The 15,109-nt window shown below is 36.8% G+C and overlaps 1 protein-coding gene across 3 annotated transcripts in view; it reads right to left on the reverse strand.

Annotated features, from left to right (window-relative positions):
* Positions 1-15,109, reverse strand: part of LOC110380426 (protein pellino) — a 45,717-nt gene that overhangs the window by 15,737 nt on the left and 14,871 nt on the right. For all 3 annotated transcript variants that reach the window (XM_021340398.3, XM_021340399.3, XM_064039645.1), the window contains exon 3: positions 6,655-6,886. In XM_021340398.3, coding sequence (XP_021196073.3) covers positions 6,655-6,886 — 232 coding nt within the window. The remainder of the gene's footprint in view (positions 1-6,654; positions 6,887-15,109) is intronic.

Raw genomic sequence — 15,109 nt, forward strand, 5'->3', positions numbered from 1 at the left:
ACTTTCGACCATGGTACTCTAACAGGCTAGACAGTTGTACGTTTTAAATTAATAATATTTAATAGCATACACATAAATTCGTTTTTGTATTTCTGAATCTTTAGAGTGCAGATAGTGTCCGATGAGATTTAATGGATCATGCATTTTTGAGAATAAAGACTGGGCTGAGGTAAAAAACCGTGATGTGCGCTGCCGGAGATGAAGAAATACTCAGTACCTAAATATCCAAAATCTACATAATCTCGCCCTAATGATGTAAAGCCATATGCTACCGATAACTCACCGAAACCTTTGCTTGACAGCATATGTATTAAGAAGGGTATTCTTAGTACATATGCGGTCAAGCAAACAAGAATACAGTTATAATGACCTTCCATGGTGACATACATATTGCTAATAGTTTGTTATGTTACAACAGCTAGACTACAATACGAGTCTATTGTATTTGTATCTTTTTATGTCAATATTTTATTCATTGTTCTTTAAATGAATCACTATTTAATCAATAGCATCAACAAGGTGTATAGGAAGTGGCACAAGGGACAATACCATGTGGATGCGGTTTTTTTTTATCGAACGTAATAAGTTTTTTAATAAACTGTGAGTGAAGTATTTAAGGAAGTCAATCCATGTGTCAAGCGGTTTTACAGCCGAGCCGCAAGGAGGTCAAATGCACAAGCCTAACGGTACTCTCATAATAGTATTCGTGTGGTGAATGAATTATGGATTATGGCCCGTTTCGTTTTTCAACCTATATCGTCCTTAACTAAATTACCGATTTCGGAACCTTAAGTGCCATATTCACCCTTCTAGGAATTGCTTCTCGGAATATGGAACATGGAGATAACGATGTATATTATGTGTAGCCAAAAGAGATATTAATCATGCCTATTTATAAACCTCCATATTAATAACATTTTGAACCTATTACTAGACATAAAACTAGTTTTCGTGACTATCAAAGAACGGTACATAATTAAAATACAAACAAAAAATCACGTGTTTATTAAGAATTTAATTTTGCAGCTGATGTTGTCGATTGATTAATTTTTCACTTCACCTACTCCATAAATCAGTATAAAATTGCGAACGAAGACAATGGAAAGGCATTTCTTTTTTCCAGCAACTGCCTAGTGACCTAGAAGACGACAACAAAGAAACAATTTGCTTGGCCATGTTAATGAAGGAAGGAACTGTGATAACGAGACCAGACGTAGACGTTATACTTTCAAACCAATTTTTACTTCACTTTTTGTTTCCTTTCAAAATATTTAACCATGCGTGAATTGGTTTTAGCGAGGGATAATTGTTTGATCTTTACCATCTTGAAATCCACTAAGAAATTCTTTGAACTAAAGCCAGGTTTTTTATTTAGGTAGGTACTGTGAATTATTGCAAACTAACACCCACTAACGACACCTCTTACCGAGGAGCATGGGACATAATAACAACAATATAACATGACTGCGTTCGATAAGATTAATAACGATAACGCTCGACATGGATTAATCAACCAAAATAACAAGCAACATTCGGGCGAAGTACATGAGGATTTGAGATTTTCCACCCTATTCATGTTATAACAATTACATACGATCTGTGCGAGCATGTTGAGTCTGATCAACAGCATCTTTCGTCTAGACGCAGAAGATATAATGAGAGTTGAGCGTCGCGTCTCCTACCTATCCCGGGGTCCGATGAACCGTCTCGCCGCTACCCCCTACCAACGTTACCCTTACCCACCCCCGGCCCATTGAGACATCTAGGTGAATAATCTTCAAAATATTGAAGTTCACATTGTCTGCGAATCTGATACAAAGGTCATCATATTTTACAAGACAAAATCCACGTGTATTTTCATGCTATACGTTTGTATTCTACTTGGTATTTATTTCTTTTAAATATACGCATTTCTAATTCATATTTTGATTCCAGACCTTTCGTATCTTCTTGTTCATATTTTTTGATAAATTCACAGAAGCATTGTTTATCCAAACAACATAACTTGTTAACACAATCTGGGGACTTTGATCATGATTTAAAAAGTTTTACTTTAAAGCCGTATAAATAGTCTGCTGCGAATGTTTCGGGGGTGAAACACTTCATTAAAAGATAAAAGGGAAACTTAGACTGGAGAGCACTTTGTTATAAAGGAAGTTCAGTTCTTAGAACAATATCGAAACAACCTTCTAACTTCTATTGAGTGAAGTATTGCTTTAATTTTAGTCTGCGGGAGAGTAAGTTGTGCGGTTTCCCTGCGAATAGTAGGGCAGCATTAGACTTGGCTGTAATGGAAAAAGTTTCACCTATAGCAAGTGTGCCGCAGACGATGATAGCCATGAACTCGACACCGGCGCCGGTAAATTGCACTTCCACGTTATTTGATTTGCTTTGTAATTTTAATGCACCTTTGATTACACTGCATATGAGAATTGAAATTCGAGACTTAGCTGTACGGAATGGAAATATGGGAAATCCTGTTATTTTTTAAGTAGCAGACTAATATTCTTAACTAACTCTAGACTAACTTTCACCAGTAAAAGCGGGATATTTTCTGGACGGCGGCCAAGGCTGCACTCTCAACGATAAAGGCAGAGATTTCCGCAGAGGGCTATTTTGAACTGTGATTACGGTTTATTGGATTATCATCACTTACTCGTAGAAGATAATATTGAACGCCAGCTTTTGATAAACAAACATCATAAAGAGGGCGTTATTGAAGAGCCTTGAAATTGACTTTGACACAAGAATCGATTCTTGTGGCTTTATGTTTTATATTATAACCAAACTAATTATTACCGTCACATCCTGATAATAATAGTAGTTTTTACGTGACATAATCTAGAGTATATTCATGAGAACTAAAACCAGTTCTCTTCGTGATCTTGAAGGTTGCTCGGAGATAAAACATAAGTGAAAGTAAGGCAACCGGGGCGGGGTGAACACGTACCTAGCAAAATATACTTTTGCCGTGTAAAAGAGAAGGTGAACGACCGTTAGACAAATAGCCCAAGCTCAACGTTATTTTCTAGGGAACCGTAATAAAACCTAACATCGACTACTGACATAATTCAAACAGAATGTACGAGGGTACTACCTAATCTAAAAGAAGAACCCTTCTATCGGATTATGCATGAGATGGCAATATAATCCGGATTTACTACGAAAATGTAAATTCCTACATACGCTTAAACCAGCCGATTAAGACTATAATTAAAAGTTTGAAGAGAGATAATAATTGGTTGGGTGTTGTATAGCTGTCACGTCGCAAGGAGACTGAAGACTACCACTGTTAATAAAATGGCTTCTTTAGGCCAAGAGGAGCAACAGACAGGAGCAAGATGAGTGGTTGTCTAGATCGCCTAGATGCGAAGATAGGCAGTTGATTGCAGATTGCGGTTGTCAAGCCACGGTATCGATTGCGGCGGGTGTTGCGCGCCGGTCGGCCCGGCGACGTCCTTGGCCCGACCACGCCGTCTCTTACTCCCACCCCTGGTCTGACGTCACGGCTCACGCCCCACCCTCGTTGACATGCGGATCGGGTCATCTGTGACGTCACGTGTCACCCCGTTAGCGCTTGCAAGCATGATGCATCACTGAATTTTTATGACTACCGGGTGATAACAATCACCGGTGACAGCGTTTCGTAACGATTTGGGCATTCCAAGTGGGCTAACCATCTGACATTGACATTTATCAATTACGATCTGTTGTTTGTTTTGGGTTTCTCAATATTTTTTTATACTAAATATTTAGTAACAATATCACACGTGGCGTGGATAGAAGAATTAATATATATACGATTTTAATACATCCTTTTGATTGTTGATATAATACATTAACTTGCTTTTGTTGATTTAATGATTGGGACTAGGAGTGACACAAAACTTTAAATAATAATATTTGTGGGAATAACACACGTGCTCATGTACTAAGAAAAGCAAGAAGACGTAACTATTTTAAGGATATAACGTTGAAATTAATTAAATATTTAATTAATAACAGGGTATTTTACGCAGGCCAGTTTTAGCTCCTGTTTCCTTCGGAATTATTTAATTGGCTTTTATTGATCGATTGAATTGAAAACGTCCTCCTTAAGATCATGTAAAAGCTATTAGCAATGAGTCTAGTGATATGTGGGTTATTGGTCATTAAACCTGTTTTGTAGAGCTCAAAATCCATAGTCAGATTGCCGTTGTACACCGTTCACCTCGACCATGTCATGAAGACGCATTAGCATAATTTACAAAAACTAGCTAGACCTAGATCTGAGGACAACGAACTCGGTCAAACAGAAATATTTGTTGTAAATATAGATTTATAGGTTAACACGAATATTTGGCCAATGACCGATTAAACACTTTGGACTAACCCGGAAGAGATTTAGGAGATTATTTTGGTGTGACTGTGAATACCCTTGGGTATTATGTTGGTAATTTTATAGCAGTTTTAAAGCTTATTAAAACAATTGAGAAGATTGCATCTCCATGATTTACGCAGACAGAGACCTTGTTCAAATCAGTGAATGCTTACTGAGTGTAGACAGCAGATAACAAAAGCAACAGACAAAACGATTCAGCATAAGACGCAAAAACCCTGTAATGCAAACAATTTATTTCTTACATTCGTAAACAAGTTTCGATGTATGTATTCTGTTGAAGATATAATCCAGATAGATACGACGTAGAAAAATATGTAAAGAGCAACACTTGCGATCTTATTGAATATGTAAAAGGTTTTTCAGTAGGAGATATCTTTTGATATCATTCACAGCGGCTATCTAGTCGTAAACAATGACGCGATATATGTAAATGTTTGGAGCACTTCCGATGCCCAATAAATATTTATTTGGGTAGTTGTATATGTTTTTACTGCAAGTTTGCGATGTGTAAGTGTTGGCAACAATGGAAATGGCGTTCAATCAAACGAACAGGATGTGGAACAGTGCGTCGACCGCGGCGGCAACGAACTTCGACGCTCCATAGAAATTAGCAAGTGCCGCTGCGTCAAGTGCTTACTTAGATTAACGTTGTACGATTTGATACAAAAACAAAGCCGATTTTTACTAGAGGTCAAAGCTTTTGAGCGGTTAAAGACTTGCAATAATGAGAGGTTCCGCTTGCAAAGGACAAAACTATTAAATTAAAGTCGAATTAACTGAACGTTAACTTAGTCTGTTTTTACGCCGTGATACTGCATTCTTCAAATAAGTATGAAGAATTACAATTCTCACGATCTACGCATCATAAACTCGAAAGCAAATAACGTTATCACAGAGTATTGTTTTAGATGGTGTTTAGTGTTATTGAAGTTATAATCGGTTAAGTGTTTCTAGAGGATCTGATAATGTGATTGTGGCTCTGCATGGGCTGAAGTCATCAATGCCGGTCGTAGGGACCAACGCATTGTTCTCCCGGGGGGCACTAACCCACATGCGCCGATTAGATATGAGAGACGCCACGACACGCCCCGCCGCCGGGTAAACACACTGCCTCATGCGCAACTCAGCGCAACGCTAAATGTAAACAACATGATTTATAACAACAAACACACTCGATTCTTTGCAAGACACTTTGTATCAAAAATAAACCCTTTGTTATTATGTGGCCCAACTACTATTTTCAATTATTTAAACTGTTTTCTAGAATAATGACAATTCCATTAAACGTAACGCAAAATGTCGGCAAAACTTCAACGATTTTAGGATTCTGCAATCAGTATTATAACCATGACGGGCCGACCTTTTAGTTTCTGAAATTAATTCACTAACTTTCAAGCCAGGATCAAAAACAGTAAATGTTGAGCTTCCATTTTCAACCTAAAAAGAAAGCATCATCACCAAGTGGATATCTGGAAGTCTACATGCGTTAAATCGAAAGAATTTTCTACCACTATGTTCTGTTATTTGCACATAGTAAAGTTTTGAAAGCGTTTCCGAATTGAGGGTTGGTCTCCATGTCGGTGTAGATGAAATACGCGTCCCCATTTAGCAATCGCGTATCAAGGCCCATTGTTTGAGCTCGTGTAGCACATTGTTCGGATGTTTTGTAGTGCAAACAGACAACGTCTGGTGCCCGATAAGAGGACCCAATGCGAGGGGATCTTGTGATATTATTTCAAAACAATAACGCTTGTTCCCCCCTGATGAAGCAATGTATCTAACAACCATGTGAAAATACGTATCCAGTCTTGAAACCTTGAAGGCAGTAGAAAGTATTTATATCACGAAAGTCAATATTGGAGAGTAGAATAAAACACGACGGAACAACTAAAATGTTTTATGCGTAATAGAATCAGTCAGCCTATTCCATTGAGCAAGCGCGCGACGTTTACCTCAAGATTAACTTGGAAAACCCACACTTGGAAACCGGACAAACGTAAATCCTGTTGATATGTCTTTAGTCACGTGTCTCGAGTATGTGACAAGGCAAGACAAGCCATGAAGAATAATTTTACTTTTAAAACGAAACCGAGCACGGTGAAACCACTGGGGCCTCCGATATTATATTGATGAGGTGGTAAAGGTCAATCAGAAACGTTCCCACTGCGATATTGCAGAATTGAATTTTGACCCCAAAAATGTCCAATGGCTCATAAAAATAAGTGATTTTCATTCTAAAGTTTCGAAAAATATTAAAGCTACGTCTGGCCTACCTGGAACATATCCGTGTCCGGGTCTTCTGTGTATTCGACGATAACCGCCTGACTGCGGTTGAGTGTGTACGATATTGAGTGTTGGCTGGCATCGAGTATTGCCTTGCTGCTGTGGGGAGTTTTGACCACATAGTGCTTGGAGCGCCTCACGCCGTTTGCTGAAGGTCGTCTGTATAGCACGAACTTGCTGCGGCGGCGACCACGCTCTCCGGCAGGCAGGTATCCGTTGTAACTGAAATAACATCGTTACTGTTATAACCTCGTGATTGAACTGAAAGAAAGCATATAACTTTGGTAACATCTGGTAGTCAGTTATTTTCATCTTAGGAAAATACCTGAAGATTCTGATTTCGTCGATCATCAATCACATTCTTATTGATTACCGGTAATAACAAAAGTAATTATGCAGAAACATCTTGGCGATTATTCTCAGATTTCAAAATATAAGATTCTGTCATTCGTCAAGATTTTATCAGGGTTTATTTTAACAAAGACATTGAAGTGACAATCTCCAGAAGTAATTAATGTGAGAAGTATTAGCAGAATGTTTAAAATTTTAAGCAAAGCGACCTTCCATTTGTGAAAGAATCCTTAGGTCAGAGTTAGCATTCAATGGTTACAATTATAACAATAGGTACTTGTTGTACTTAGTTATAGCCATTATATGCACTAATCGTCGATGGGAAAGGTTAAACTTCCGTGAGAATTTAAATCGAACAATCGACAAGAACTGGTATCTTTAGGTTATACTCCCACAACTAACCAACCACATAAATATGTTTGACTTGCGGTCATTATAGGAAAAGCTTGACGATAATAATTTGAATATTTAATGAAGTGACGTGTCTTCAATTAGTTTCGAATACTGTTATTTTTATGAGGTTAGTGCGAAAGTGAAGTAACCAGCTGATGCAAGGACAAGTTCACGTCAAATGAAGACGAATAATGACGTCAAAATTCGCGTTAAAATGCTATAAACATGAGTTACATGCGGCTGTAATTCAATTCGAGTAGTTCACAGAAGTGTGGTATTTTTATGAAACGGTAAGAAATCAGACAATGTTGACGGCTCAACGCATGGGAAGCTGTACAAGTGCAAATCTTTTGTGTGCTGGTTATATAAGTCGGCGTAACACACTGTCTGACATAAGATGTTTTTGTTAAAATGTTATTCGCGCGGATTCCCATCAGATAAACCCCGTTTCCGCACGCTCAGTAACTGATTTTCACCTTTGAACTAATACAACTGTTCTTTTTATTATTTCGCAGTATATTGAATACATATTTGGTCTCGCTGAATGTTGGTTTCCAGGAATTCCATTATGAAAAAGAATTTGAGTAATCAAAGTAACTTGAATACATCATTAATGATTTATGAACTTATTGAAAGAAAATAAAATATTCAGGAAAGGCCAATCAAAGTTAATCTCAGAGTTAAACGGTCGGTTAACCTTGATGTTCTAAATGGAAGCAATCAAAACTTCTCCGACCTATGGTTTCACCCCGGGCGGCTATTGTAGAGGAAAATTCAACTCCTATTCAATATAATTAACCGCATTAAGTTCAATAAAGGACTCGGGGTCTACAATTTGTGGTTGCTTGGTCACCGAATATAGAATAGAAAGACGTCACAGATTGCTACAAATACAGCTATTATATTAATGTGAAAGAAAAACAATATAGAAATTGCCAGAGGGAAAGCAATGAATTATGTCCGAGCAATAAAACGGTTAAATTGAGTAAAAGCACTATTGTTTCCGTTAACAGCATCGGGTAACCATAAATCGGTGCTGTTGTATAGGACAATACAGAACGTTAGGCAATATGTTTGTGCTGTCTATACACATGGAGGTGGGTATTCTATTTGTTAACAAAACATAGAAAAGCTTCTAATTCGCTTGTTTAAAATAGAAATGTTTATACATCGGTAAGGCCTCGCGCGTTGTTGGAAAATCCTATTAGGAATAAATCGATCATGACGGACACATGAGTCCCGGGTGCCCCCTGCAGGCATACGATTGCATTACTTTAAGCGGTAAGAAACTAGGGATAGCATTTCAGTGTAATAGCATTATTGCGGTTGCATGCTTACGCAACGAGGAGCGGTAATACAAGAATATTGCATTGTATATCTTAATTACAGACAAAGTGTAGCTCGGAATAGACATCATAATATAAACACGGTTTTAGAACTGCGGGTTGGCTTCATACAAGTACAAACGTATCGCGTGTCGGTACGTCTGGAGTTTGTTACAGAAAAAGGTTTGACATAACACTACTCATTACGTTACCTCTAGTTCTTAATGAGGCATTTCCAGAAATAACGTTGTTCTAACCATTTTTCCAACCAAAATACTCAAGTATTGTAAGTACGCCACATAAGCTTTATGGGAAGGGTCCCCATATTTTGGATCAACAAAGGATAAAATCACCATTGATTCGGAAGGTTACGGCTGGCTTGACGGATTACGTATTATGATGTATCGTTTTCGAGTCTTCTTCCCTACCCAGGATATAAACCCAAGTTATGAAAATTTTATTACAAGAATCTGTGGGTATTACGATCCCACAAGGGGAATGATATATTGAAGCTTCAGCTTCATTTCATTCACTTGAGATGTGAAATCTGTAAGGAGCATTTCGAGAAGGATATTAAATTCAAAGACAGATGTTACAAGTTTTGAATCGATGTAGCTGTCGTAAAATAGTTAAGGAACAATGTGGTACTAACATTTTACTGACGAACCCAAATTGTACTTTTTACATTATTAGAAGAGAATGATGCATTCATTCATACATAGCACATTATTATTATCAAACATACCATTATTGAATTAAGTGTCCTTCCTCAATAACGGTAGTCGTCAACCGCAAATCAGGTATGCAAACGGTTGGAAATTCCAACACATTCTGTTTTTATTTTGGTCTTTCCAGACTTTGTGGCGTAACTTCCCTACAACTAAGAGTGTGTGAAATAAATCTTAGAAATACCTAAAATAATTCTGTTCAGACAAAAAAAATCTTTTAATGGGTTTTCACTACGGTTTGATTGAGGAAAGCACCGTTTCCGTGCTTCAATCGTAATTCCCCAGTTTTCTTCTCGTTGTTGTTGCAATGTGACAAAACAGACCCTATAAAAAGAGTTCAAGATGGATTATCACCGTGATCACCGTAACTTTCGCTCAGAGAGCCTGATTAGAAAATTCTTTATTCTACCAAAAATCGACTTAAACCTTTTCACCAATTTAACAGGTCAAAGAGAGTGATGCTCCTTATTGATTTCATAAATATTTGGTTTTTCCAAATTCGTTACGGAAGTGGAGTGTATCATCGCTGTTGCGGAAAGTGATTTCACGCTTGCGTTATTACATTTAAGGTAAGTCGGCACTTTCGAATTAAAAATATCTTTTCATTTTTTGCAAACAGCGCTATTCTTTATCCCAGCTTTGGAAATACCAGTAGGTACCTATTATAAATTGTGTTGCGCAGTACTGGCTGCCAACAGGCTGGGTTTTCTATAAACATTTTTGAAGATGAAATAATCTCAAGTGTATATTTTTATAACCTTGATAACTAAATCAGTTACGATTTGAACCGAATGAAATTTACCCACCGATAAAACAAAAATGTAGGTAACTTTACGTTAGTTTTCATTCAGCGAAATCAACATTATAATAAATATTTTTATTACATTTCAAGTAGCAGACCAAATATTCCGCACGTTTTAGATATCGTGAAAAACCTTTTGTTCCATGCACGTGACCGATCGGTAACTGTATCCAAATAACTGAAAACAAAGGCCAAGTTAGTGCAGAGCATGTGAATTCGTTCGACCTCCATACTCAATTAAACGTAAACTAAAACAAGCTAACATTTTAAACTTTCTAGAAAGTTCGAACAATCAGTAATTAAAGGCTTCAAAACGAGACTTCTCGAAGTACGATCAATATAGAAATCGGGTACAGGTCGAGGTTTAAGAATATTTTTCGTCAAAATGAAGTAATTAACGGATGCTAGCCGAAAACTGAATTAGAAAACGTATTTTTTTGCGTCTGAGTACTGTACTGGACGTACGTGCGAGTGGAATATTAATAGCGGGTAAACGGTTATCCACCTGCATACAACGAAACAAATTAACAAATTCTTTGCGCCTGACGCCAGGCTAAATGAATATATCAATTAGGTATAAGTTTAGTATTGGTCTTTGTTCTCGCAATAAAGATTATAAGTGATAAAAAAAACATGGGAGAATCCATACAGCTTATGCCGTCAGTATTCAATTAATTTATTAGAATATTGTAATAATTGGCCCGGTGAATTATGTTTGGACCACACAGCCCGTGATGTAATAAATAACGAGAAACTATTTGAGCTTGTTATGATTTTATCGTGTTGTAGCTGAGCTATTTTGGCAGCATCGCTCGTCTCGCAGACTTACTTCCGCTGTTCGCGTCGTGGTACATCTCTGATGCGATTAAAAAGGAACGCATCAAAATTACAACATGTAGCTATAAACCCATTCGCCCACTGTAAAATATCCCGTTACGCTGTTTTACTACTACAGTAAAGAAAAACTCCTAGCTTCGTTTTAACGGAAACATGAAAACTGACATACTAACCCATTAATCTGATAATTCGTTAAATAGCTAACATTCTAGAGACGTTGGCCGATGATGTAACGTATTAATTCAAATTCAGAATACACAAGCAGCATTTGACCGGAGCCATAAATAAAGCATATCATTATCATTGAAAATTAGCATTGACTTTGGCAGTGGGTAGTAGCATACTTTTGTGCATAGTAGGTATCGTAAGTAAAGTGCGTAAATGGATTAACAGAAAGTTTGTGTCGAAACGAGAAAAGTGGGCACCATATTTGTATGCGCTGCGTATTTAAAGACCGGAGTTACGTTTCAGTAATGCGAGCCTCGTCGCTATTACCACTCTTCCTCTCATTCCATATTTAAATCACACTTGCTTCGTAATTTATCTGGGTCAAAAATGAGCCTGAACAAACCTGGAAGTAAATTGCTAGGACGTGATGTTTAAGCTAAAAAGATGTTCCGAGCCCATGACCTCTACGCAATATAAGAAACTTTTGCGGTCAGCTGTTCTTGAACTCGATATACTACGAACATTATGAATTCATGTCATGACCGTGATTATGAGAATCCACATGCGTGCCGTAGATTACAGAAACTAAGTGCGCCGTTATGATCACGACGTGTAAATTTATATGCTCGCTAAGTAAATAAGGTGTGAAAATGGGATCTAAACCAGATCAGCACTAGGCCTTGTAATATTTGGCGGGGAATAGATAAACTGAACATTCTTCTCTTTGTAAGGCATTAGATTAGAGTGGATTATCTTGTAAGTAGTCTTTTGTTGTCAATTCTGGGATTTCTAATGACTTAGTTGTGAAGTCACAACAAGAATATCGTAGCAGTGAACATAACAGGTTTACGAAGATCCTCATCTTTCAACTCGAAACTTTTCTTGGTTGTGTTAACTTTTCTTTTACTTCACAGCACGGACCAAATTAAAAGTTTACATAATTCATGTCTTCGAATTTTAGTCATGCGATATTTCCCAGTATGTTTTCATCTAAATTGTCGCACTTGGATGAAATGAATCAAAACGCTTGAGCTATGGCGTGCTTATGATGATGATTGCAATAAATAAGAAAGTGTGACATGCGGAACGTGGAAGATAGTGTAAATAATCCTCAAAAGGCATGGTATGCACTATAAGCGTTGACCATAAAGATTAAACAAGACAACTTTGTCTTAGTGATGTCATCAGTCGGCTAGCCATCCGCACATTTACTCAGTGGGACATTTATTGGTTTGTATTGATAACTTGTTCAGAATCAATACAACGCACGTTGAAGTTTGGATTCGGTACCCATACACTAGCAATCTCATGCGTGAACTGAATTGCAAGGAAGGTGCCAAAAGTTATATCATGGGGTGGAAACTTCCGTGGGTGAAAACAATGTGAATTTTCCATCCTAGAGAGCTTTTATAAAAACTGTTTAATGCAACCCTTGCCCATGAACCGCCTTTTATATAAGTGCCAATCATTTGAATGTGTGTCAAAAGTGTTGAAGTGGTGGATAGGAGAGAGAGCCACGATGAGAATCTCTTCAAAACAATATAAGCTAATTTAAGTACTTATAGTTGTTGTGCAATATTAATTAATAACACAATGACCGATAGCGTGAAAAGCCTTTTAATAGACGCAAATAGATAACTGGAGTATTGTAGATAAATGAAATACGATCACAAAGCATTGACACTTTAAGAGGACGAATTGGAATTTTTGGCCCCAAGGATTTCAATTTTTCTCAGTAAATACAAAACGGATCAAAATACAACTTGGTTATCTGAAAGTTCACGATATAAACCTTATTTTGTTTGTTGTAGAAACATGATTAGGTAACTTTTATAACAGAGAAAAATATATCAAACATACCTCTTTTTAAAAAGAGATTCACATATTATGGGCAAACGGGACCGATTTAAGCCTCTTAACTTTTTTAGTAGTTGAGTATATACATACATACTCTTTAAAATGGTAGTAGGAATTTTTATTAAATTATCATTTCTAAATATTAAAATTACAAAACCATTTTGTAGCTTACGACTTTTAGTTATAAGCTAGCGCGCGTATTGTTATCCTCGCCCCGCTCAGACGCTCCGACCCCTTTTGGCGCCTTAGATGCGCGTGCCGGTTATGGAATTATTGTTGACCACTTCCTCGCCTTTTTAAATCGAAGTCATGTTAATCTTACTTAACTATTGTTCACAAAATAAGGCAAAAGTTATCAGAACTTATCATTTTGGAAAAACCAAAGTTTGTAGGCGATTATCATTATTTACATAGGCATCCACTTTGACTAGCTGATCGTAACGTACCACTATGATACAGAGAGAGAATTTGAATACAAGTCAGGTTTTCCCGCCACAAAAAAGTGTCTACAGATAATGTCTCTGATTTTTTCTGCGACTCAGGAACTAATTACGTCGAGATCATTAGCGAGATCTTACTAATTAATGCAAAAATACACCTGGCTTAGTTGGTAACATTTTCATGTCGCAGCCACACAGAATGTATCGTACAAGACAGTTCATTAATAACTACACTCTTTTGCAAAAAAAACGGGCACCTATGCGAAATCTTAGTTTTAAGGACTTTACGTGTATTTCAAAGGGTTTTAATGATTTTAGTATGTTTCTAGCATCAAAACAGTTAGCCGAGGATGCGTGAGAGTGTATTCTAAATTTGAATTTTGTACAATTGCTAAGAAATTAGTTAAACCTTGTTTTGGACTAATTGCTAGCAGAAAGTTCGTCGGTGTTTTGAAAAGTTTTTGAAGTGATTTTCAGAAAAATAATAATGCAGTTTTAATTAATGACTAATGTACTTTTTTGTTAGATCAAAACATTTTTGAAAAACTATGCGTATTTAATAAAATTGTCACCTGCTCTAAATGGGCTATACTGATGATTGATGACAATTTTAAGAGTTTCGGTATTTTAGTGTAAAGCGTTCTATTGTTTAGATATTGTACCCACGTGTTTTAAAATATCGCTTTTTCATAAATAAACACTATTTAGAAGAGTATCAGTACCTTTGGCTGCGACAAAACCAATTTAAAGTAAGCAGTGCCGATTACAACTCGTCTCCTATCGGACATTGACATTTGAAAAATACCAAATTTTGTGATAAATGTTAAAATTAACCACATGAAAAATGATGAGGAGGGTTAAAGCTATCTAAAAAGTCAAATTAATGCCGCGTTGAAGCTCTCGATAACTCCATAGGTATCGGGTTACTAAACGACGATTTAGCTGAAAGAGTGTCAAAAATTCAAAATTATTGGCCAAACGTATGGTTCTTAAGAAATGAGCAGATAGCCAATTATTGTTATGATTTAAGCAAGAAAGTGCTGTAGATGCCAGAAAATCTCATTATAGGCAAGTTTATTTAATAAAATGTCCGTGGGATGAAAACACGCTATTTGAACGCTCAGACTCATAGATCTTCAAAGGTCTACGGAGTTTCCCAAGAGACGAGGTTGTTTAAAAATCAGTGATTACGAGACCTTAAGACCTCGTGCTCACAGTCTTTGCGCTATTTTCTGTATTTTGTAGAATTTCAAGACTTTTAAAAATGTCAAAGTCTGATAGGAGACGAGTTGTGATCGGCACTGCTTACTTTAAATTGGTTTTGTCGCAGCTCAAAGTACTGATACTCTTCTAAATAGTGTTTATTTATGAAAAAGCGATATTTTAAAACACGTGGGTACAATATCTAAACAATAGAACGCTTTACACTAAAATACCGAAACTCTTAAAATTGTCATCAATCATCAGTATAGCCCATTTAGAGCAGGTGACAATTTTATTAAATACGCATAGTTTTTCAAAAATGTTTTGATCTAACAAAAAAG

The sequence above is a fragment of the Helicoverpa armigera genome, chromosome 20, assembly GCF_030705265.1.
Source record: "Helicoverpa armigera isolate CAAS_96S chromosome 20, ASM3070526v1, whole genome shotgun sequence".
Classification (NCBI taxonomy): Eukaryota; Metazoa; Arthropoda; class Insecta; order Lepidoptera; family Noctuidae; genus Helicoverpa; species Helicoverpa armigera.